This window comes from Pseudomyrmex gracilis, unplaced genomic scaffold (assembly GCF_002006095.1).
Source record: "Pseudomyrmex gracilis isolate BER0280 unplaced genomic scaffold, ASM200609v1 scaffold_206, whole genome shotgun sequence".
In the NCBI taxonomy this organism is placed as follows: domain Eukaryota; kingdom Metazoa; phylum Arthropoda; class Insecta; order Hymenoptera; family Formicidae; genus Pseudomyrmex; species Pseudomyrmex gracilis.
Genome location: NW_018020790.1, coordinates 99,139 through 124,514, shown reverse-complemented (window position 1 = coordinate 124,514; position 25,376 = coordinate 99,139). Strand labels below are relative to the sequence as shown.

General features: G+C 46.9%; 1 protein-coding gene across 6 annotated transcripts in view; it reads right to left on the bottom strand.

Moving 5' to 3' along the window:
- Positions 1-25,376, bottom strand: part of LOC109858473 — an 88,973-nt gene that overhangs the window by 12,721 nt on the left and 50,876 nt on the right. For 5 of the 6 annotated variants that reach the window (XM_020435755.1, XM_020435754.1, XM_020435757.1 and 2 more), the window contains one exon: positions 20,223-20,333. In XM_020435755.1, the coding sequence (XP_020291344.1) occupies positions 20,223-20,333 (111 nt within the window). Of the gene's footprint in view, positions 1-4,065; positions 4,106-20,222; positions 20,334-25,376 lie in introns of those variants that run through there. The other variant, XM_020435759.1, reaches the window with a different exon arrangement.

The following is a 25,376-nucleotide window of genomic DNA, read 5'->3' as shown; positions in this document are numbered from 1 at the left end:
CCGTGGTGCCCTACGCTGCCGTGCAACGCCTAATGGCGTCTAGGGTGGTCAGGGCATACAAAACGGCGGCGCTGGAGACAGTCCGGGTCCTGGCCCGTGTTCCCCCGGCGGACCTGCTTGCGCGTCAGCAAGCAGACCGGTTCCTTCGTTTCCGGGAGTACCGGAACGAAGGAGTTGACATCACCCCCGAGCGGGCGCTGCTGGTCAACCAGCAGGTGGAGCGGGCCCTCGTACGCAGGTGGCGGGAGCGTCTCCTGGCACCGGGTGGGTCCGGCCTCAGGGTTTGGAAGGCGGTTGGCCCGGTGTTGGATCGGTGGCTGGGACGAGCTCATGGTGAACTCACCTTTCACCTTACCCAGATCCTCACCGGGCATGATTCGTTCGGCGATTACCTGTTCCGCATCCGGAAGGCCGACACTCCAGCGTGTCCTCACTGTCCCTCCGCGGAGGATAGCGCGCAACACACGCTGGAGGAGTGCCCAGCGTGGGCACAGGAGCGTGCGGCCCTGCGGGCGCACGTTGGCGACAACTTGTCGCTCCCGGCGGTTGTCAGCGCCATGTTGCGCGACGCAGGGCGTTGGCGGGCAGTAGTGGCCTTCTGTGACACAGTCATGTCCGCCAAGGAGAATGCGGAACGGGCCCGCCAAGGGCAGCCCGCGCGCAGGAGACGGCGAAGGTCCCCGCGGCCTGCTGGTGACAACGAGAACGAGTAGCCTCGGCTGCCGCCTCTCCCTCTCGCGATGAGAGGGTGAGTGGTGCCCCTTCCTACTGCCTGAAGTGGGTGAGGGGTGACGGGGCCCAGACGGGTGGAGGGCGGGGGCCCTCCCCTGTCATTGCACGTGGCCCCACGGAAATGAGGGGAAGTGGTGTGGTCCCACTTCTCCCCACGCAGTCAGGTACGGGGTGGCAGTAACTTGCCACCCAAGCACCGGGGGGAGTTCCGAGACGTATAGCCGTCTAATATAAGGCTTCCCAGGACTCCCTCCCGTGGTGCTGGAGGACCATCTTGGGGTTTTAGTGGGTGCGAGTCCCACACTACCCTGGCTCTCCCCCGGGGGTCAGGGTGTGCGTATGCATTTCCCCAAGTAAAAAAAAAAAAAAAAAAGGATAATGATCCTTCTGCCCCTCCCTGATTCTCATTGGCGCCTCATCAACGTAATTCGATGGATCGCAAGCGAAACGACGACGACGAAAAACGTGCGAGACGAAAAACTCGTTGATCTTCGCGCCGAGAGAGAGAGAGAGAGAGAGAGAGAGAGAGACGTAGAGCCGCGGGAGGAATTATTCATGAATTTAAATCGAAGCGCCGCACGCTACATTGATTGCGCCCTTCCGGATCGCAGACGAGTGTCTCCGCGTGGCGGCTCTCTCTCTCTCTCTCTCTCTCTCTCTCTCTCTCTCTCTCTGTCTCTCTCTTTCTTTCCACCCTCCCAAAAGGGTGGCCATCTATAATTGTGCCGGCGACTAACGTGCCGAAAGCAGTATTTCACGCGATTTAACCGCGGCTATCTCAGGACCCGGCCGTAAATTGTCGTTTGTTTCGAAGGACGACAAAGTTTTCGAATGCGGCGCGGATAATAATGCTCCCAAATTTGCGACAGAAGCGACTAACTTTAGATTTAAAAAAAAAAAAAAAAAAAAGACAAGTATTCAGATTTCTGCAATTTCTCTCTAAGTCTCTTAAGAGAATGTGATTAAAGAGAATTTTACAAATACGCGACGAAAATTTGAAGAATAATAGCAATAACATACACGCATTCACAAGTGACGTGACAAAATTGTCGATTCTTTCGGCTCGTTGCGCTCGCAATGAGATTCGTCAAAATTCTGCAGACTTCGGTCGCGAGTATCGTCGTCAATCGCCAGGCGGCGGAAAGTCGTCGCCGTCGCCGCCGCCGACGAAAGGAAGAACGTGGGCGAATTTCGTTCACAGATCCAAAAAGGAGGGGGAGATATCAGGGAAATACAATCTGGTAAAAGCCGGAGTGACCACCATTCGTGCCGCGAAGGGTTTAAAGAATGGCCGGTGCGGATTTATGGCACAGCCTTAAATCCTAACGAACGCTTCTCTTTATTCCCCTCTTTCTCCGACAAATCCTCCCACGACTACTTCCAATCGGGAACGTATTCGCGCAAAGGTTATCGCTTCGTGCGTTTTGGTCGCATCTCGTAAAAAAATCCGCAAAAATCTCATCAATTCTAACTGATTGGAAGAAAATAAAGTCGTAAATAAATGAGACAAGCATAGGGGGGTCGAATATTATCTTACAAGAGAAATTTAATTCGGAAGCTTCGGGTTCGTTCCTCACGTCGCTCGTTACGAGACAATTAATCAAGTTTCGCCATCGTCGAAAATACCGAATTGAGTTTCGTACAAAAGAGATCGATACGATCTTCAAGGACAGCAGGACGAGAAAGGCCTGACACGTGTTCGAATAAAACGTTTCTCACGTCAGAGGAAAAGAGACGCACGCTTGTGCGCGCAATTATATTCGTGACACGTGCAGCAAATTGCGAGAAGAAATGGGCGAAAGGATCCTAATCAACGCGCATCGCGGAAAGGGGTTCGTCGATCGAATATCGTCGAATAATTAATGAGTGTGGAAACTCGACGACGACCGTTCGGTCTCTGAAAAAGTGGCGACTCTTAATCGCTCGTTGCGAGCGCGAAATTCCTCATGTCCATTGTTTCCGGACTTGTAGTACGTGACTTGCGAAAGACGGAAGAGAAAGAAAACTACGAAGAGAGGTGAGAAGGACTGTCGCGAGAGCACCTTTCACTTCTCGGGACGAATCGACAGTTGAGTCACGTGTCGTCTGCGATTCTCAATACTGTCGTTCGCGATAAATCTTTCGGGATTTGCTGTTGCATCTCCCGAGCTTCGCACGATTCGAAAAAAAAAGTAACGAGAGGAAGCGACGGATACTACTTCGGACTGTTTGATGTCGGAAATCTTATCGCGCGTTCCTACGTGCGCACATTTTAACAAAACCTCCAATAACAAAATGTGTATTTGCGTCGCGCCGTTCGATCGACGAAATCGCAAAGGTCACGAACGCGGGCGAAAGTAACGGCTCAGACAAGACGCACACACGTGTGCGAGAGAAGCGTGTGAATGCTTCATTCATCGGTACCGAAAGATATCCGTGAATGGCTGTCTCTCACGAGACCAGATATCTACGTACAAATACCTGCGAGCGTTTTAATGGTCCGTGAATTCCCTCATTCGCCTTTTTCCTCCAACCCCCGAAAGGGAAATCACACAGTACTGTTCATTCAGCTCGCGCGGAGCTGAATCTCGTCTCTCGCGATGTACTTATTGTCAATTATTTCTGCGCACTAACTATAACGCACAATCGATCCGAAAGAATTCAATATCAAGGCTGCGCAACATCGTTCTCATCTCAACTTGTTCAATCAACTTCCAAGTACAAGTAAAAAATGCGAATATAATAAAAACTAGTTTTTTTTTTAGTATTTTCCAAAAAAGATTACACGACATGATGCGAAACAAATACAATAGAAACTAGAGACCCAGAGGTCTCGCGGTCTGAGGGCTGCGAGAGGTTCCCGAGTTCGAATCCCACACCTTCGGATTTTTCCGAGCCGGTCCTCTTTCAGTCGAATTTATCGACTGAAATGCGAACTAAATCGGGCCTTCAATGATTTCGAAATCTGTGGGATTTTATTCGTCCTCTCTAGTCTTTTCATCCATCCATTCCACTTTTTTTAAGTATCTTCATGAACTCTTCTTTTATGTCGCCGACCATTTTTCCAGCACGATTTTCTTCCCCCTTGAAAACTTAGTTCTTATTATATTCGTTTCACATCGTGTCGTTTTTTTTGTTTGCAAAATACTTAGCAAAATATCAAGCAACCAAAATTTATTCGAAGAGTGCGAACGTCTGCGCTCGCGTGCGTTTTTTCCTTTCTCCCACATGGTACATCAGTCCCCTCGCAGAATATTGCACTCGCAGGGCTGCATCACGCACCAGCGACGAGACCCGCGCGCACGTGCCCGCTGCTCCAACGTGGTTCTGAAAAAAAAAAAAAAAAAAACTCACCCTGCTCTGCTTAGTGAGAGTGGCGCCCATCGGCCGGCGATTCCGCGTCGTAGCACCGACCGTGACGTTGCAACCGGAGACGCCGTCGGCCGCGGAACATTCCCCCCGTGCTGAGGGTGCAGAGGGGCTCGCCCCTCTCGCGCCCGGTCTCCAAGTTGGGTGCACTCGCGCGGCCACCCTGCTGCTTCTGCCACTGCTTGCCAGGACCTTCGCCGTTCTCTTTATTACGAGCCACGACGAGCCACCCTTGCACGACGACCCTTCGCCGACACCACCGTCACAACTACTAGCACCGGCATCAACGACGACGACGACACCACCACTACCACCAGCACCACTGTTAATAATGCCGTCGCTGTTTGTGCTTTTACTACTACTGCCGCAGCTGCTGTTGGTGCTACGACTGTTGCCGTCGCAGCTGCTCTCACGACTACCACCACCGAGTACAACTGCACTATCCACCCTTGTGTTCTCCACCCTCGCGTCTTCCTTTGCCAACTCCGGCAACCTCGAACAACAACGCGAACGATCTGACCGGTCGCTATAGAGCGTATTATTGTCACAGCTGTTGGCTCAAATCGTCGCGCAGCTGCCAGTTTCTATAATTGTATTCGCGTGAGTTTCTCACACGTCATGTTTTCCTCAAGACGAGAGATTAATTTTCCGTTTTTTTCGAGCTCGCTCTTCCGTTTCTATCGAATTCCCATCGTTGACTTGTGCTTTTATACACGTAAGCTTTTATACATTTAAGTTTCAAGCGTCAGTCGTCTTCTCGAGCGAGCTCGCGAGCTCTCCAAGCTATTTCAAAGAATCGCGTGGCGGCTCGTACATATATACGATTAACTATATCACGGTTTTCTCGAGGTAGAGGATTTCGCAGGAGACTAAGGCAAACCTCTCCGTTTGATCTGAGGTCTCACGTCACAAAGAACACTGAATATTTCGTCAACACGACGTTGTCAAATCGAGCGAGAAAAGATCATTTTCTCGTCAATGCCGTGTGTTTTCAAAAAAAAAAAAAAAACAAACAAACAAACAAAGTTTTTCACTTCTACCTCGTCTTCGTCAACTTCCACTCCTCACCTCGCCGCTGGACATGTCCTTCGTCTCCTCGATCTATGTCATCCGAATCGCGCGACCTCGACTGACATCCTCGGATTCACTGCCGAGCGAAGACAAGCAATTCACGTTGCTGTTGTAGTTGTCGTCGTCGTCGTCGTCGCGGAGAGCAGAAACAAAGATCCACGTCACGCCGCGACGCTTTCCGACCGACTGATGAAACCGGCGTCGATTGAACCAGGCAGCGGCGACAACCTTTTCGTTCCCTTCATCGGCTCTGACTCACTGCCGCAACCCTCATTGTGCGAAATCGACCTCGCGCATGTGCAGCACGAGAGCTATCTCTCTCTTTCTCTCTCTCACCGCTTTCGGCGCTTTCTCTACGTACGCGTGCGTATGTACGTACGTACGTACACGCACACGTACGTATTTACGTGGCCGACGCGTGCGGCCGACGTAGATAGAACTTCCGGCTGCACGTTTGCGCGCTGAGTCGCGTCGTCGTGAACGAACGTGTCTAGTTTGTCGAGTTTTCGCGCGAGGGAGTGAGCGACGCGGAAGTTAGCCGCCGTCGGACGATAACCACGTGAAAGAACACGCTCGCACAATCGGAGCGGATGAGATTTCTCGAGACTCGAAATTTCGCGCAAAAATTTTTCAAACATGCGCGCGTATCACAATCTCCCCCTTATTTGTTTTTAATTGCTTAACAATTACGTTCTGCTTGTTTAATTAAAGTTCGTCTCTTGTATCGCAGCGTCTGAGATACATATGTGAAGGTGTATCTAATACATTTATTTCTCTTTTGCTCTTTCTCCTCCCTCTTTGGGATTATTTGTTCAGAAAAGCCTCTTTAATTATTTAGCTTGTCGGGAGAGATTGCTTGTTCGGAACAATCGCTCGAAAACGGAATGTCATGCAAATTCCGAGCCGTCCCCCAAAAGAGCCCCCGGGAAGCATCAACATTCAGACGTTATACCGTGGGTCTGCGGATTTCGCTGTATTCGATAATACCGCGAGCTACGGCTTACAGGGTTCTCCTTTCATAGCGGCGCGCGCGCGGGGGTTTAGTCGATAGCAGAGCTTTCCAATAAACGGAAGAGAGATTTCGACCTTGTGACTGTCAGAAGACAGATAAGGTATGTACCGACAATGGAAACGCGAAGGGAAGTTTCTCTTCTTATAATGAGGATCGGTCTCGGGAAGACCTCAAGGAGAGAGATCGCGCATATTAAATTGTTTGTTCGTTTCGTAATCACGTGTGTGTGTGTCAACATTCCCTTCTTTGTTGACGCACAAGCCCGACACGGAAAACACACGTATCACAAAAATAATAAATAATACAAGCCACGTTTTTTCGCAGCTTATCAAAAATACATCAAGATCGCGTCGAAGAATCACAACGAGATCCGAACCAATAAAGAGTCAGAGCGTGCAACTTTGATTACGATCTCGTGCGTGTACGTGCACTAATCTCGTTCGCTTCTACGTGCCTAAATAAATTTACAACCCCGACCAGACCCGCGATATCCCTTACGACTTATAGTCCGTTTTATGGCGTTTTAAAAGTGATTACGGACGGCGGCCTTTAACGACGGCGCGGAAGGAAGGCGTTCGTGAGAGATTTTGCAGAATTTTCGATGTCTGTGAAAAAATTTCCTTAAGCTGATTTTACGCTCGCGACGCTACCAGCAGCAGACCACTTTCGCTCGCTCGCTCACTCGCTGTTCCACCCCTTTCAAGTCGGACCCCCACGCGCGCGTGCGATGATTTATCTTCGACGAGGAGGTTGGCCTTCGAGGACCGTACTTTCATTTTTAACGTAATGCGAAAAATATTCGTCGACCACCGTCGCGCAGCGATGAAAAAAAATTCATGGCGCACGCTGAAGGATGTGCGGGGACCCGTGTTTCATAAACATGAAGGATTATTCTCCTCCGTGTTTGCGAAGCGATCGATATAATTTTTGTCGCTAGTTGGTTAACTCGCGCGTGTGAGAGAGGAGAAATTTACTTACGTGCATATTTTAAACGAGGGGAAGGGGGAAGGAGAGAAAGACGGGAGTACAAATTAAATTTAAAAAAGGCGTACACGTGTTTTACGATGTTCTCACAACCGCGCGCACACACTATCTATACTTACAGAACGAATCTTATCTTTTTTTTTTTTTTCTAACGTATATCTCTTCTTTACAACGCGTGTGTTGAAGGAGGGATTGCGTGTTCTGTTCATGAACTGTGCGCTATTTTCGTGTCGTCCTCAAAAGGATGTCCATAGGGGTGGATTTCGCCGTCCCCTATTAACCGCCCCTTCCTTTTTAAACACACCGCGCGCGCGCGCACATGTGCGCGAATGTGTGCCTTCACGGCAATTAGCATGCGTCCAACAGAGCTTAGGGTGTTCGAATAATCCTGCGTGATCTACGCGCGATTCTGATACCCATATGCAGTGTGCTTATATAGGTATATATACGTACGTGTGTGTATGTGTATACATATATATATATATAATGATGCCGCCTCTACCGCAGCCTCCCCCCATACGATCTCCCTTCCCACCGGGGTGTACAAGCAACGGACGTTCGTACGTATTATGGCGTGTTCGCGCGGAGGAAGGGAGATGGCGCGAACCCCTTGAATAATTTGCTTCTCCCATGGGCGGAGGGAGAGGAAGGACGAGAAGTGAGAGTGGACAAAAGCGGCTTTTTTGTTTTGCCCTGTAAAAAAAAAAGAAAAAAAAGATCGATGGACCGGCGTAATCGGTCATAACCGCCGTTTAATAACAACTCGAGCTTTCGGAGCTCTCTCGCGGGGATTCACTCGGAAATTTGCTCGAAAAGCATTTGCGCGCGAATGGCGAATCACGAATTACAAAACGGACGGACGGACGGACGAAATGTACGAACGACACAGACTGCGGGATCTCCGCGAATTACTGCGAATCACGAATCGCGCGTTACAGTCTGGCGTTAAAGCTCCGACGTATAAAGCCCCCCGGGGGAAGGGTGGCGATGATGAAAGTGAGGGTGCGGCTCGGAGATAGCCGCTGGAGAGTATATCCGCGCCAGGCTGCCAGAGCGCGGGACGGCATGGGATATGTATCGCGCGCATGGCGCTTTGCTCGAAATCTCGAAAGGTGTGTATTGCGCCGTCATTAAGGCAATCTGAGCATTATCGGAATGAGTCCGGCACCAAGCTACAGATTGGCGCGCTTCCGACTACGGGAATTACACTCGATCGCGATAAGTAAAACGTCACGCGACAAATGATATTTGACGTTCATATTTAGTTTCAAAATTATCCGCCAGATATATTTGTGTCTGAAATTTCGACGACGCGCCAAACAAAAATCGGCAATCGACTTCGAAATATCGACTTCGGTCGGCGAGAGAGTAAAAGGCCGGTCGAATTGCGTGCGCGCTTCGACGCACCACGTCTGTAACAGACAAGCGCGTTAGTCGTGCGTGATCTCGGGTAATGAACGCGTATGACGAACCGCGGTTAATCGTCGCCCGAGGAGGAGTAGCCGATACGTGAAGCGCTCGTATCCCGACCTTGCTCGGCGATCCTTTGATCTGTAACCGGCGTACGACGAAAGCCAATAACAATTCGCCTGCGCACGTCGTCGCAATCGTGATTAATACATATCCAGTGTGCAACACAACGCATAATGTAATTGCAATTGCACGGAAGACAGAGAGACTAAAATGAGAGAGAGAGAAACCTAATATAAAATCTTCGTTATTAAAACAACTTGTAATAAATTTCAAACTCGACAACAGACGGATCGCGTGTATATGGAAAAAAAAGTTGCGAGACTCGATCGATGTAAAAAACAAAAATGTCAAACGTTCAAGTCGCACCGATAAAAATGTACGAGCCCCGTCTTTTCGAGCGTTTCACGTATCGTATAAAAGACGCGAAAGTTGTGCGCGTGCTGCGACAAAAAAATAAAAAAAAAAAAATTCCCGCAGCTGCCGAGTTTCTCGCGGTATTTGAAAGTAGAATAGCGCGACAGAGGGATGTCGGCATGCTACCCTCCTTCCTATCTTCCTTTCTCTTTGCTGTTATGAGCTGACGACCGCGCGCTCCGTAACGAGAAATTATAGCCGAAATCGAGATCGTAGTCTGTATCTCCACCGAGCATGAATTTCACCCGATTATCGGATACGCGTGGCCCATGCTAAATACCGGTTCAGTCACTACAAGTGAATAGTAGAAATCCATTAAGGGGGCTTTGTGCGCGGACACCGTTCGGTAGAAACCGAATATATATCGGGTAGCGCGAGTGTTTTCTGATCTGTTAGACGCGAAATTAAATGTAACGTCACGCTTTTAATTTTACAAAATTTTCAATTCTATTTCTCGAGCGTTTTTCATTGATTATTTTAACTCTTCATCCGTAAACTGAGTCTTCCAGACCCACTCAAAAGTTGCGCATCGACGTTTCTAGAAAAAATAAGTTTTTTTTTAACGCTTATATCTTCGAAAATACTGGAAATTTTTTCAATCTGTGTATTTTTCTTTTTATCGACGCAGAATCGTTCAAACTTTCTCGAAAAAAAGAAATTGAACAAATATTGATTTTTCGCGAAGATATTCGATCTTAACGTTGCGTGGGCTTCACAGACCCAGTTCTACAGTTCTCGTAGGTCTTTTTAGGTCTACAATCAAAGGGTTAAGTGCCATTTTCATATTAAAATATTTCTTAAATATAAAACTGGCATAATAAACATACAACTCTTTTGCGCTATGCGCACTATCATAAATTTCCGTACGGATAAAATAATACGTCTAAGTTAGGTTATTGTAAAAAATCGAAGGGAATATCGGTTTCCTCCCTTATGCGAGCCGAGCCGCAATTCATGAAACACAGTATGCGAATGTGTGTGTGCGTTCCCTATGTATGTACCTCGCGCGCTCGTTTCAACCCTTCCGCGAAATGCCGCCGCCACTGTGTTTTTCCACCCCCGTTCCGATCGTATTCTATCTCGCGACCGCAACCGCGTGTGTCGCTCCGACGGCGCGATGCGCGGGCATTCGTGCGCAAACACCCTTTTGCGCGCGGCCTGTCCACTGCAATAAATATGCGTGAGCGATAGGAGATTAATCGCACACCGTAAACAGAGATTACCTTCCAACGTGAATTAGCCTTAGCGAGTGATTTGGAAGGACAGTCTTCCCCGCGGCGTCGGAGAGGCAATAAAACCGTGAATAACACAAAGCCTGGGGATTTAAAAAAAAAAACAAACCAACAAAAAAATAGAATATATATAACGCAAAACACTGCGCTTTTAGAGCGCCGTTTCTTTTGGGAAAAATACGCGCGCGTCGTAAAAAAAAAAAAAAAAAAACTACGAGGGAAATATTTCCAAAAGGTATTTATTGCCGCACGCGTCGACAGAGCGCATTTCTTCTTCGCGCAAACGATAAAAGCGATTCACGGCTTTGCGTTAGATTTGCGTTGACGCGCTGAACGTTAACGAATTAAATACACACCAAGTACATCGCGTTGTTTTGTATTCAAACTTGAACTAATTATCGTAATTATCGCGTCTGCTGCGGTACGTAACGCGCAAGGAGGAGAACATTAGAATGTAAACAGCGACGAAACGCGACGACCGTGGAATTCGCATGTGCGAATACTCCATTAGAATGTAAATCGCGCGCGTGAGAGAGGGAGGGAGGGAGAGAGAGAGAAATCTCTCTTGTACACCCCGCGTTTTGATAGCATTATACGGGAGGCAAGAAGGTCCTTTGTTGTCTCGACAGTCGTTCCGCGAGCGCAAGGGTCTCTCGCCGATGAATCGATGCTAACGGCGCGTGTTATACAAATCTGCATAACTAATCGTCGTCGGCGTTTTTCGGCGCCTGTAATAACGTCGTTAAGCTTCCTTTGAGACGCAAATTCGCGTCGAAAACTCGATTAACGCGTGTAAAAGAGCGTTTCAAAAACCGTCGACCTTTGCGCTTTTTGTTGTTCGATACACGCGAAAGTGTATTACTGCAAGAGCTAAACGAGCAATCGTCGCGGCGTATACTACCACTGTCGTAAAAAAGTTTCTGGCAGAAAATACACGAGGACGCGGTCATGAGTATCGAACACACACGCGCGCGCGCATCTTTCTTTAATAATATAACAGCGCACTCGACCGCACAAACCCCAAAAACAAAAACAACAACCCGTAACAATTTAATCCCGTGGAAATCGTCATATAATCCGCGAACTGAACATCGACCGCGCGCGGCAGAGAATATTTCCACGTGATAAAAAACAGAGGCAATTTGCCAAAACGTCAGCGCTCGCGATGGTTATTCGGCGCGCGCTTTTCCGTAGACGCGGCTTTCGTCACGGGAAGGTTTTAACCGTCCGCCACGGACGGTTAGGAAACGTTCTGTACTCACAGTAGTTTTGAGAGAAGAGCAGACGCGCAGGGATGAAGGTCGACGATATTGCCGACGGAGCGGAGAACGTACGGAGACGATAAAGGACCGAACAAAGTCACTCCCTTCGAACTCTGAGAGAGGGTTTCTAGAAACGCGACAGGATACATCTCGCGAAAGGAAAGCGGGATGTAAATTGCTCGCGCGTACATTAGTCATCATCACTCGCAGCCCTCGTTTACCTCAACTGCGAAAGAGAGAGAAGTGGTTAGCCGCCGACCCTCTCGTCTCCTCACATCTTTTCCTCTCTCGTTCACCCTCCGGATGGTCTTTGCTTTCAAGCCTTTTCTTCATCCGTTTCTTGGCTCTTCGCCTGTCAGTGCTTTACCTTTTGTTTCCTACTTGTCAAACTCGCTTCTCGCTTTGGAACTTGGAAAGTATAAACGATTTTGTAGAATAATTGTTTTTAATAAATCAATCTTTTGCACACGCGCATAATCAGGATTTACAGAATCCCGTTTGTCTAGGAAAATCTTTTCGAGATAACAAAAGTCAACGTCACGTTTGTCAGAATCACGAGCGCCTTCCTCGAGACGCGCGCGCGCGAGAAAGAGAGAGAACCGCACACTCCGCCGTTAATTTATTCGACGTGGTCTATAGTCTGCGTTACACACAGCTTTTCTCCTTGCGGGAACGGAAATTTCCCTTCTGTCTCGCCGTCATCCCTGCCGGCGAATAAACGACGCTTGTCTAACTTCCATAGAAGTACGTTTTACCCGGGAATTGCTAACAAGTTGCGCGTTCAAAATCCCGCTCAAGTTTTCGTTTCGACGGCCCCGGATCGCGTCGTCGCCCCGGAACGCGTTTCTTCTCTGATCCGAGAGCTTTATCCACTTTCAGCTCTTTAGGAATTATATTTCGGGCTTTAACTTTTTGACTCTCCCGCACAAACATTTTTGGCTACAATATATCTTGGCAATGCCAAGAAATTCTGATATTTAAAAATCGAGAGAGACTCGAAAAAAAAAATAAGGCGAAAATAAAAATCCCGTAAGGATTATCGCAGCGTGAAATTTTAATCCGCCCCTTCACGTTTCCTTCGCTTTTCAGCGGATTTTCTTTCATGATTGAAGCTCTCCGGGCGGGACTCCCGTGCAACGCCGATCTCTCCTCTCCCTCACGCAAACGACCGAGGCAAGTAGCTCCGAATTATGATTATAATTATTTATGAGTTTTTCAAATCCGACGTAAATAAGCAGTCCTTAATTCAAACCCATTTGTTTTTTTTTCCTTATTTGCGTTGGAGGGAAAGCCGGAGAGCTCTAATGGAGTGTTATCCGGCTCTCGGAAAAGGACCGAGGGAGATAAGAAGTTGCAAAACGGAGAACAAAGAATATTAGCGCGATTAAATGGAAGAGTCCTGCGGCGTACGAGCGGAGGACGTCTCGTCCTTTTCGTTAGGTCCGAGATAGGAGGGGAGGGGGCGCGACCTTCCTGTCGAGCCCCATTCGAAAAGAAGTAACGACCCCCGAGGAAGAAGCGACCGTTCGAAGCTTTTTCGGCTGTTCGGGTCTCGCCCCTGTTAGAAAATTTCCGGGAAACTTGGATGGGAAAGAGAGACCCATTATCGGAGAAAAAAACACACACACGAGAGGACTTTGTAGACACCAAATTAAAACCACGTTGGTTCGATGTCTTTGAAGAGAAACCGATGGAAATACTTTTGAGGATTTATTTGATCCTCTTCCGTGCGCGAGAATATTTTTGCGTTCGGAAATCCGTCAAATCGAAATGATGCTCGTCGAGCGAAATAACGTTTGTATTTTTTCCGCTGCTTTCGATTAACAATAACTCCTTCGAACATTTGTTTTTTAAAAAAACAAACATGGCAAGAATAATTGAAAAAAAGTTTTGTTTTTATTTAGAGAAGCTTCAAAGACCTCAGTTTGCGGGAGAAAATCGTGAAAACAAATTTTTTCTGAATCTGATTTAAAAAACAAAAAAAAAACACAGATTTTCATTTTTTTCTTTTCTCACTTCTGTCAACCCGTGTAACGCCAACGAATCGTCTCCGATGATCTGACCAAGTTTTTGTGACAAGCCGCGGTGACAGCCTGTTCCTCGGAGCAAGATGTTTAATCGATAATCATGCCCGCGTCTCGCGGGGGAAAGAGGCTTTTCGACGGAAAGCCTCCGTCTCCGGCTGAGCGAGGGTGGTTCCCGCGGGGATGAATGACTGATGAGGATCTTCTCTCTCGGTGCGCGCGTGCGCGCGCGGAACACTCCGCGGCAATTCCAAGATTCACTTTATGGCGAAGTACGTCCGAGATAAATTGCGGCCGTATGCAAATATCAAAACGATATGTCAATGCCGCCGCGGAGAAAGCGCGTTGCTTATTATCGCGTTCGTCATATTATGTGTGACCGAACGTAATTGACGGCTGTCACGGTAACGTCTAATTACGCGAAATTATTTTTGATTTTTTGCCACCGCACGCTCGAGGTGTTTACTACTACAACGTATACCGATGTTTCTCGTCTTCTCTCTCTCTCTCTCTCTCTCTCTCTCTCTCTCTCTCTCTCTCTCTATCTATCTCTCTCTCTCTCTCTATCTTTCCGAAGAGCTTCCTCCCGCTTCCTGTGCGGGAAAAGCTTGTGGCGTCGCAACGGCGCCGCACGGTCATATCACGGCGCGTTTACAATCATCGCGCCACAATCGTTATCGTCGTCAAATACATTTCGTCGCGCGTTTATTGCCACGATTGCCGATTCGCGGAAGAGAGTTCGCCTGCAGATTTGTCGCCGTCAAAACGTTCCCCCGTCCTATCGTTTTATTACACATGTAAATACACCGGGTGTTCCCCGAACGGGGAACCGCGGCGATACAACCGTGCGTGATAGGTACCGGATTATTGCGAGCGTAAAATATGGCGTAAAATGTTTTTTTTTTTTTTTTAATACGAGACTACGTGTTGTTAAAACTGACGGCTGTTTTCCCTCATCGCGATTGTTGTTTCCGCCCGATGATGTATGTACGTCCAAAACATTTTGGTGGTCTATAATCGTCGAATGTTACAGAACGCGAAGCGGCAGTACGGCGGACAGTGGAACGGTGATTCTCTCTCTCGACGCGAGGATTTCATGTGGAACGCAAACGAGCAACGACGACGAAACGGCAGTTCGTGTTAGAGACCGTGCCATTCAATTAAGTTTATCTCCGCTCTTTCCGCCCGAGGGGTCGACGCCCACACACGCGCTCGCAAGGATCCTTGTTACACGCACACACACACACACACACACGCTTTTGGATTCTATCGACTTGTGCGCCTCCCCCTTCCCCTCTGACCAAACGTGGGACACGGAGGAATCTTCCTCCTTGTTGTCGCGGACGATACTCGTTGCCAGACATAAACGGCGTGTCGTAATATAACGCCGCTTATTACGCGTACAGCCTCCGCCTCTTTAGCAGTTATCCGAGCTGCGCAAACGTAACGAGAGACGTAAGGCCGGGGATTAATTAGGTTTATATCTGGTAGCTGGTCCCCTGAATCGCGAGACTTGTAACCCGGGAATTAATTTCCCGCTTTACCAGCCCTCCCCCTCATTTCCTCGTCCCTTCTCTATCCGCGTCACCAAGAGAAAAGCTACGAAGTATCAAGCGAAAACGGAGTATCAAATTGTCGGATTATTTTTTGTTGCGTCACGTCGGGGGGATAAACAATCTGAGAAAACACCACGCGCGCGCGCTTAGTACAGTTAGGATTATTGATAAAGTTAGAAACATTTTGTTTTTTTATCCGAAAAATTCTTTTGTAACTCCGCCAAATTTCGTTGCGCACTGTTGTGTTACTGTCCGTAACTGCATCGACAATTGAGTCAGTTCTGTTGAAACTTCGTTACACACGCCGCGTTGTCGTGTAGTGGTGCGGCCGTCACAAACGAGGATTCAATAAAATTACGCTGCAACGGAAACTTTTTTCTTTTTTTTTGTTTTAACCGCGCCGCGATACTCGCTACATAAAACATTTTTACATTTGAACGAGAGGAAAGGGGAGGAAAAAAAAAGAGTTTGATGCTGTCAATCAATATCAGTTTCAACAATGACAAAAAAGTCTGAAGCCTCGTTCGAGGTTTCAATTTCGCAACAATCCCGAGGAAATGCGATTGCAATTGCGATGATCTCAAAAATCATCTTTGTTTCTATTTCAATGAACGGCGCCAGTGTTCACACGCTGACAATTTTTCTCTTTTGTCTTCTCGACAAGTTTTTGTCAAAGAAGCTCGCATATTTACGTACATTTCGCGTAATCCGTTTTCGCGCTTTGTTCGTTTAAAACGTCGATCGTTTAACGCGCAGTCAGTTCAATTTAATTGCAAGAAACGTATAATATACGCGGCCTCGCGCGACTGAATTTCTGGCACCGGATGTAATAATATCGACCGAGAGAGAGAGAGAGAACGACGTCTGGATGTTCGGCGCCATGTCGGGCCGCAAGTAGAAAAGCTGGCGCATAAGTCGGCCGGACGACGACGTCTCGGCTCGTCTTACACAACTCAACCCCTTCTCCGTCGGCTGCGCTTTCAACTCCTTCTCTCCCCTTTCCCTCTCCCGCCTTCTCGCGATTAGTTGCCTTAATAGAATGCGCCACAACAAAGGACAAGAAAGTTTTCAAGAGCTGTTCCCAATCGCGGCAAAAGTCCGCGCTTCGCCAAACACGCATCGAAAGGAAGAGTTTGTCGAGATGAGAACATCAACAAATAAATCGTTCTTTCGATTCGCACGCGTCGTTGCGATAATTGATTTTTTTTTTTTTTTAAATCAATGTTTTGAGCCTTTTGTCGTTGCAAATTGAACATTTTTCATCGTGTCTATTGGCATGTAATAAGATTGTTATAACAAAATTATTTTAGAACAAAAACCTCGAGGAAGTCGCCAGCGATGTTTTTTTTTTCTCGTCGCACGCGTCGCGAAACTTCAACAACAATAAATCTATGTAACCGTTACAGGCCGTGTAATTTATTTTTTCTCTTCAAGTTTCGCGTCTCTGTCTCTCTCTTTCTCTTCCACGTGAAATAAAATATTGGATTTAATCGCACATAAAATGACACAATGCAATTTCTCTCCGAGGCCAGACGCGGAATGCATTCGCGCGCATAACTTTTAAAGCTCTCCCTTTGTCTGGGCGAGAGAACGTGGGTAACGTTGCGCGCTGTCATGCCTCGGGGGAAGAGAAAGAAAGAGAGGAAAGGGGAGGGGGAATAAAAGGTCTCTCGGTTATTGCCTGCTTATTGCGCTCTTTTGCATGCCGCGGCGTCTTAGAATCGCATTTCCTACGTGAAGCGCATCGCGCGCGCGCGCGCGCTCTCCTGCCTGTCGTTGACAACGACAACGACGACGTTCGTCGTCGAGAGACAGGATCGTTTACAGAGATTCCTTTTGTTGTTGGTCCTCCGAACCCGTGAATTCTCTCGCTGTGCTTTTTACGACATAAGAGAGGATTTGCACAATGTGAGAACGCTTGAAAATTCTGATTGACAAAAGAACGCCAGCGTTGCAGCATTCGCTGCGGTTTTGTCATTCGCGCGTATCCTCTCGCGTAAAAAAAAAAAAAATCCCATTCACTTGCATTCGCGCTTAAACGCGTTTTTTCACGCGCCATTTAATTTGCCTAACCAGAGAAACGTCGGGAGTTCTTCCGTCGAGCGGTGAGGAAATCGCGTCGAAAAAGTTCGCAAAAACGACAGCGTTGTCCTCTCGTACGTCGAGTCGTCTGTCGCGTACCGGAACACATGTGTGTGTGAAATTTCATCGGTTCTCATGAGAATAGATGCGAGATTGCCTCCATATAGAATAACTCACTCTCTCGATATCATCCGGCACCGGTGAAAATGCGTTGTGTGGCGCGGACTTGAAACTCTTTCCCTCGCGCCATCTTGTTTCTCGACGAGCGAGCGAGAGATTTTAAACTTTCCTATATATCCCCGCACACATCCAGAGAACAGCGTTATGGCGAAGTTCCTACGGTCTAGACGAATCCTCGCCTCGGCGCGAGGATAATCCGATACGGCTTGCTGAGAATGTAATTTACTCGAGGTGGCGGGAGGGGGAGGGGGAGAAGAAGGAGACCGCGCATCACTCCGTCGAATCCCGGGGAACCCCCTGCACTCCCCCTCGTCTTTTCTGCTTCCACGAGTCTACCGATGTTCACACGTATATTTTGCGGACATATTTTCCGGATTGTGCGAATTAGATTTTTTCTTCTCGGAGAAGAAGGGGGGAAAAGTACTTTTATAAATATACAATATCTCGTCCGGATCAATACAGCAGATAATCTTATGAAGCCATGGCAGACATCGGGTGTCTCTTTCTTAAAAAAAATAAAATTGCTGCTCTTTTTAATCTTAACGCTCCATCATCCGGAGATCCATCATCTAAATTAGTGAAAAACCAGCGCGCGATAAGCGATCGGATAAAAACAAAAAAGCTAACCACGACGACGACTCCAACAGCTAATAAGAAGCCAAGTGGTTCGACCGGTTCGCTCGACTCGAGAGCACGTATAGATACTCGGGATTTCGCGCGATCAACGTCGACTGATTTGCCTAATTCCCGTATCGTCGCGCTTAAATTTTCGACCAAAATTAAGTGGATTTAATCCGTGCGGCGCGGTTGAAATTTATCGCGCGGCTTCCGCGAGCCAACGGGTTCGTGACTGGAAAAGTATTAAGCGGATTCGAAACGCGCTGTGACACAACGGGTATATATCCCTCCTGGGGATTTACCTGTATATTTACTCGCGCCCGAATAATTAGGCTGTTGCGCTTCCCGTGAGAAAAGAGAGATTCTCGTTCTCTTCCTCCCCCCGCAATAACGGGAGGAGGAGGGGAATAATTTCGGAAAAAGTTAATGAAAGATGAGATGACGCGTAACAAGTAATAATTTCGAACACTCGTTCGCAAAAATTGCGCGTGTAAATCACAACACGCGCGATTACGACGGTAAATTGACGAAGAGAGAGAGAGAGAGAAAGAGAGAGAGAGAGAGAGAGAGAGAGAGAGAGAGAGAAATAGATAGATAGATAGATAGATAAATAGATAGATAGATAGATAAATAGATAGATAGTTGCTTTATTTATAACGCGCTCCGGGAAAAATTTTCCCTTAAGCGCAATATAACAATCTAACAATTCTATAGATAACAAGAATTAATAAATGAATCCTCTTGAAGAAAAAATAATAAGTGAGTAACATAAAAAAACAAAATAATAAAATAAAAATAGAAATAAAATATAAGTAATCAGTAAAACTGAATGAGAATTACAAAAACAAAAGAAAGGAATACATGCAAATAAAAATTGAACGCAATTTGAACAAATTATACATTGCCCGCTAAAAGCAACCCATGTAATTTCTTTTTAAATTCAAAGAAAGGTAAATTGCGGATATCCACTGGAATACTATTCCATAGATCTACTGAGACACATCTGAAAGACCGTCTGAATAGTTCAGTGCGGCATAGAGGGAGAATGAGGTTATTCTCCTCAGCACGAGTCCCACGCTGCACAACTGAGTGCCTAAATTCGTATTTATTATATAAAATCTTTGGTCGCTGTGATTCTAAAAATTTATAAAGCAGACAGCCGATGCAGTACATCCTCCGAGATTTTATTTTGAGCCATTTTAATTTTTCATAAGACGGTGTGACATGCTCAAACCATTTAATTTGAAATATGAATCTAATACATCTATTGTATGCTCTTTGCAGTCGTAGATTATCCTCCTCAGTTATATCCGTCATAAGTGTACAGCAATAGTCCAGAAATGAAGAGATAAGTGACGTGACCAGTCTTGCTCGAAGTGCAGGCGAGAAAAGATGTTTGTAGATCTTTAACCGATGCAGCGAGGCATTTATGCTCGAGATGATTTTGGATACATGAATGTCTCATGATAGCGTGTCGGTCAAGGTTACACCTAGATATGTGGCAGATCTCTTGTAGGGAATATTAACATTATTGACTGTAATTTGCGACATAGAAGGTAGATCAATACCTCGAATGAATCTTGCTGTTCCAATAATCATAACTGTGGTTTTGTCTTCATTTAACTTCAATCCATTCTGAGATGTCCAGCTTACAACATTTCGGATATCAGCATTAACTATGGATATAGCGTCGGTTAGAACTGCAGGTTCAGAGTGAAGATAAATCAATCTCAGAGAGAGAGAGAGAGAGAGAGAGGGAGAGAGTTTCGTTACCCTCCCGTTCGTTCCGCGCGTTTGTTTTTGTCATGATATTTTATATAGGCTCGCAAAAAGGGACAACGGGAAAAGGGCGCGTCAGAAGCACGCTACGTGCCTATCATTCTCATTCTATTTAGGAGGTTTATCCTACTACAACGAGAGAGCGGCTCGAGATGTTCTCTCTCTCTCTTTCTCTCTGTCCGTCTGCCGGATGAATTAAAATGCAGCACAGATAGATCTACGAAATATTACGCGCGGGAGCGCGATCTTTTCATCTCGCAGATTGAATAAAGAACTCAAATTCAACGAGAGAGACAGTGGGAGATTCTCAACGCGAAATGCGTAAATAAAAGGAAGTGACGCGAAATGCGACGCAAGCTGTCGCGCGAAGTGTCGATACTTCTTGTTACGACGTTCTCTTTGGATATTTTGTCTTTCGGCGGAATAGTTTTGAAAAAGTTTGGATGTGTACTAACTTTGTTGATTTGCCGCTGTAGCTTCGTGATCGTCGCTCGATCTCGTTGAGCCGCGATGCGTTCCGCCAGCAACGCTTGCTCGAGTTCTTGCACTCGCTCCTCCAGACTCTCCTGCAACAAGAAGAAAAGAACGTAAATTCAAAACAAGTTTTAAAATAATGTTATTCATCGCGCGGACATTACCGCGCGCGTATCGATCGGGCGCGCGATTACACCGATTTCCAATTAACTTGTCGTGCCGTCGGGTAAAAAGGGGAAAGGGAAACGACGCCAATCTCCGAAGTCCGTTCGTAACTTTCGGCGACGTGATATCCCCGACGTAATTCCCGTTACTCCGGGAGTTTTAAGCTGCCTTAACAGAAGCTTAAACTTCAAGATCGGAGAGATCACACACTCTCGTCCGTGCGTACGCGGAGATTACCACGAGGCGCGCAGGGAAAGGAAAAAAGATAGCGCGAATTCGGCCGAAAGCGAGAAACTCGTCCAAATCCGGTCGACTTTTATCTTCTTGTGCAACGCGCGTTTCGTTCGTGAAAACTTACTGCGAGATACGTCAATTTGTTGATTTGAATTAATATTATTGCACTTTAGTAGATTGTGTGTTCAAACAGTTCAGATAGCGATTAAAATATCGTAAATTTCAAGTTTCAATATTTAAATTAATTAATCTTTGATTAATTTCAAGATTAATTCTTTGAAAATGTTAGACTCTAATTTATCATCGATGGTTATTAGAACCAAGACGGAATGATAATGAGCGAAAACAGTTCCCTTCACTCCCCTCGGTCTTCGCGGGGCTGTTGGTCGCAATTTGTCTACGTAAGTATTGGACGCGATCAGTTAGATTCAAAGCAACGCCAGGAAACAGCATGGAGGAGGACCCTTCGGCAATTCGCGCGCACGTGAACGGATTCGTATGCCGAGGCACGTAGCCGCAATTCCACCCTTCTCGACCACGTCCACCACCCCATCGTCGGCCACCGTCGTCGTCGTAGTCGTCGTCGTCGTCGGTGACGTAGTGTGGAAACGCGAGAGACCATTGTTTACCGCCGACTGTTCGCGCACGAGAATAACTTTTTTCAAGCACGCTTCTTTTTGACTTCGAAATCCGCGCGAACAAAAGAAATCGAGAGAATCGGCTATCGCACGGAGAATTACGTTGTTACTTTGTTTCTTGGAACGTGTATCGCGCGTCTCGAATAATTAATCGAAGCTGCGTGAAGGAAGGAACGCGCTTTCGTGACGCGCGGTCGTTCTCTCCTCGCGGTCTCAAAGTAAAAATGTTGCAGATCGGTATGCAAGATTGTCTTTGCGCGCGAGATCTCTCTCTCCCCTCCGACGTAACGGATGATATGCTCGCCGCTTCGTTTTGCTTGACACGAATAACCGCGACGTAGCGAAACGATAATGAAATGATAATGAAATGTAAATAAGCACCGGGTGTTTGTTCGTCCTCTTGCGGCAATCTTTCTTTGAATATCAAAAGAAAGAAGAAGGATACAACCGTAAGACGTCGTTGTACGATATAGTATATATCGGTGAATCGTTTAGAATTAACGTCGGGACTTCCGGGACGTCATTTAAAGTGCGAACCCGCAGCGCGCGACGAGAATCCACTCTATATGCAGAGCTTCCGTTAAATTGCAAACGCCTGTTTCGCCGGAAGGGTGGATATCGTGTAATCAAACCCGAACTGACTCCTGAACAGCGCCGTGCGCGCGCGCGCGCGACCATCGTCGGTCTAATACGTCTTTCGGGGCGAATTCGGTATCGCGCGTCTATATATATATATATATATAAACGTTAATTTCGACGATTAACCGCCGCAGGTATACTCGTCTCTTTAATCATCACGAGAAATAATAACACATTGCAAATCAAACCGCTCGCAATTACGTCGCATTCGATTTCGCGAGTTTTCAATTACCGAACAAATTGCGAGCTCTGTCGTGAAAAAAAAAAAAGATATATTTCGTGAATTAGCGGAAACGAAGACCGCGAGAGAGAGAGAGAGGAAGACAAGATTTCGGTGTTCCGCGAAAACAGACATCCTTTATGCAAATTTTGCGAAGCGGGCACTCGAGAGAATTTTCACGGATTCTCTTCCTCCCTCTCGCGCCTCATAGGCGCGCTGAATTATGATCGTGATTTCCGGCGAGATGGACCTTCCGGCCTGGCAGAAGTCCAGTATACTTCGCGCAGAAAGTGCGCGAATAAATCAAGCGCGCGTTTTTCGGAGCGCCCGCACCCAGGGCGTTAGTTTATTGCCATGTAAATCATCGGCGCCGCGACGGCGACGTTCTCTCGGCGGCGGCTTCGATAGAAAAATACGTGCGCGACGTTCCATGTAGATTCACGACGAAATCGAAAGTCTCTTTCTCTCTCGTGTGCGGAGCAACAGCGCTTCGTACAAAGAAACAAAAAAAGAAAAAAACAAATTACGATGCGATGACACGCAAGTCTGTCGAATTAAATTTTCCGTCCGTCGCGCGGCGTCATCGGAATTAAGTTCCATTTTCAAGGGAGTTATCGCTTCTCTCTCGCAACTCCTGAAACAACCTGTAGTAGGCGATGTATCGATTATGCTTACCGAAGAGTTGCGTCGGGGGGCGCGTTTATATCTCGCTCCTTTATATCGGTGTGGCGCGTATACGTGCACGTACACACTTCGGTCCGGGTGTGCCGGAGAATTTATAGGCGAAAGTCTTTATGACGTTTTCGTGCGGGCGTATATAAGCTTTATCGACACGTTGTTATCTTTATTTACTTCTCGCGCGCGCGCGTCTAGATTTAATTTCAGATTTATTTATTTAACGAACTCGTCGCGTTCTTCCGCGCGATTGTGCACGCCTATCCAAATAACAATATCAAGAGGAGGAAAAAATGTGGGTCGGGAAAAATCGGGTTTCGACTTTTAAATAATGCGTAACGTAATTTCTCTCTCTGCATCGAGAAAACTTCCAAATTTCTTCCGAAGTCGAGTCGTTTCCCGCGCGAGTATATAAAATATTTCACTTTGTGTTCGATCCCCCTTTCTCTGAGGTCTCGCGCTTGAAAGAAGTTGCGGGCGAGTGTTTCCAAAGCGCGTGCGGAAGGATTGATTCTCCCGAGCGATGAGACCGAAAGAGATACGGTGAGAGAGAAACGACGGAAGGGAGCCAGAGGGGAAGACCCGAGGATTAAGGCATCGTAAGAAAAGGATACAACGAGATAGAGAGGGAGAGAGGTATCCTTTTTGTCTCCCTCGACGCGCTCCTTACCTTCGTCGTGGATATTTTAATTTACAATTTTCGTCAATATCGCGCCACCACGAAGTTTTTTTTTATTTTCCATGTGACGAAGCCGATTTCTCTCGCCGCTCCTCCATCGGATTTGTATTGTCGCACTCGAAAACATTAGAAACGAAGATTTATCTTTTTTTTTCTCTCCCTCAAGAAAAAGAAATAAGATATCAGACTGGAGCGCGAAGAAACAGGAAAAAGTTGAGTGTCGGAAAGCGACGTTTTATCGGCATCAATCTTTTGTCCCCTCGAGAGAGATATTCGCCGATGATCCGCGCGCATCACGTTAAAAGGAAATTCGCGAAGAAGTGTTGTTACCGACTACCGCGAGCGACGGTGCACCTTTAAGGTGCAAGGTGGCTGCGACGCTGGAGGACGAAGAACAATGAGGACTGAATAAAGGAGCGCGAAATCGCTCGGGGTTGGCGAGAGAGAGGGAAAGAGAAGGAGGGGATGAGTGCTCAGACTGCTCGAGCGGACGAGAGGGGAAGGGATGGTTTCGAGAGAGCTCGAAGGGTGGCTAATAGAAACGCGAAGAGCCTGCCTGCCTGTCCGCCTGTCGTTCGACGAACAAAGCTATGCAGGTGCCGGGGAAAAGAGAAAGATCGCGGTGTCAAAAAAGGGGGCGAAAAGGAACTGATGATAATCAATACGCGATATGTCGATCTCTCGACTTGTAATCACGGGGAGAAAATTTTTGTTGAAACGAAAAAAAGTTTATTTGATCGGAAACACACGAACGAATATCAACGAACGAGGATATACCCGAACGACGACTGGTATTCGTAATGAGATATACCCCTCGAATTCCGACGGAAAGGGGGTGGATGAAAAAACGGGGTGAGTGAAACAAACCTGACGGAAAGTAAGAGCGCGCGTTTCCCCAATCAGCCCGGCACATTTTCGCAAGAAAGCAAGAGCGAGATTTTCGTCGCAAAGATTATTATTGCTCGAAGAAACGCGGGGGAGAAGAAAAGAATCTCAAGGAAACACGTCGATTATTTCTATTTTATGAAAAACGTGCTCTCTCTTTCTCTCTCTCGCTTGTGTTCACGATATTACGCGAATAATTTTTATGTGATATTAACAAAGCACAGGTATATAAATTTTTGTAAAACGGATATCACCCGATACAAAGAGCGCGCACGCGCGCGCGGCTCATAAATGCGCGATAAAAGCGAAATAAAATCAGGTGACACGCCGAAGAGATTGCGCTTTTATTTAAATCCCATTTGCGGTGTGGCATTTTCCTCGGTATAATAACTAGAGAGAGGAAAATATTCAAGCGCGCGGCGTAAATTAATCTTCGCGGAGAAAATTAAATATTTGCGCCAGACGTCGCGTACACGATACACGTCGTGTCTCTATGTAAAGTGTATAATACGCGTGCGACTTTTTTTCCTCGCGCGACACACACGCTCCATCGTCGTCGCGCGAAATGATAAAGCGGTTTCCTGTCGTCGAATACTGGGAGGGGTACGTATCCCCGCCGTAATCGATCTCGCGGCGCGAGAGATTCTCACACGTCTTCTCTCTTGGCATTTGGATCGTATTCCAGATAGGCCAGTGGCATTGAACACAATATCGCGTATCCGTGTTGGGTGTATTGCATCGCCCCGCGAAACGATAAGCGAAGCGTGACTGCGCTCTCGCCGGACCTGTCGCAAGATGCACCGTCACCAAAAGCAATTGCAAACTCCTTTGGGACAAAGAGTGCGTGCGTGCGTGCGTGTGTGACTGAAAGATTTATTTTTGAAAAAATCAACATTCAACAGAAATGAATAAATGTAATGCTTGGCAATCGTCTAAAATTGTCTTTGTATACTTCAAGCCATATTGAGTAGTATTCTTTTTTAGGAATTCTTATAGAAAT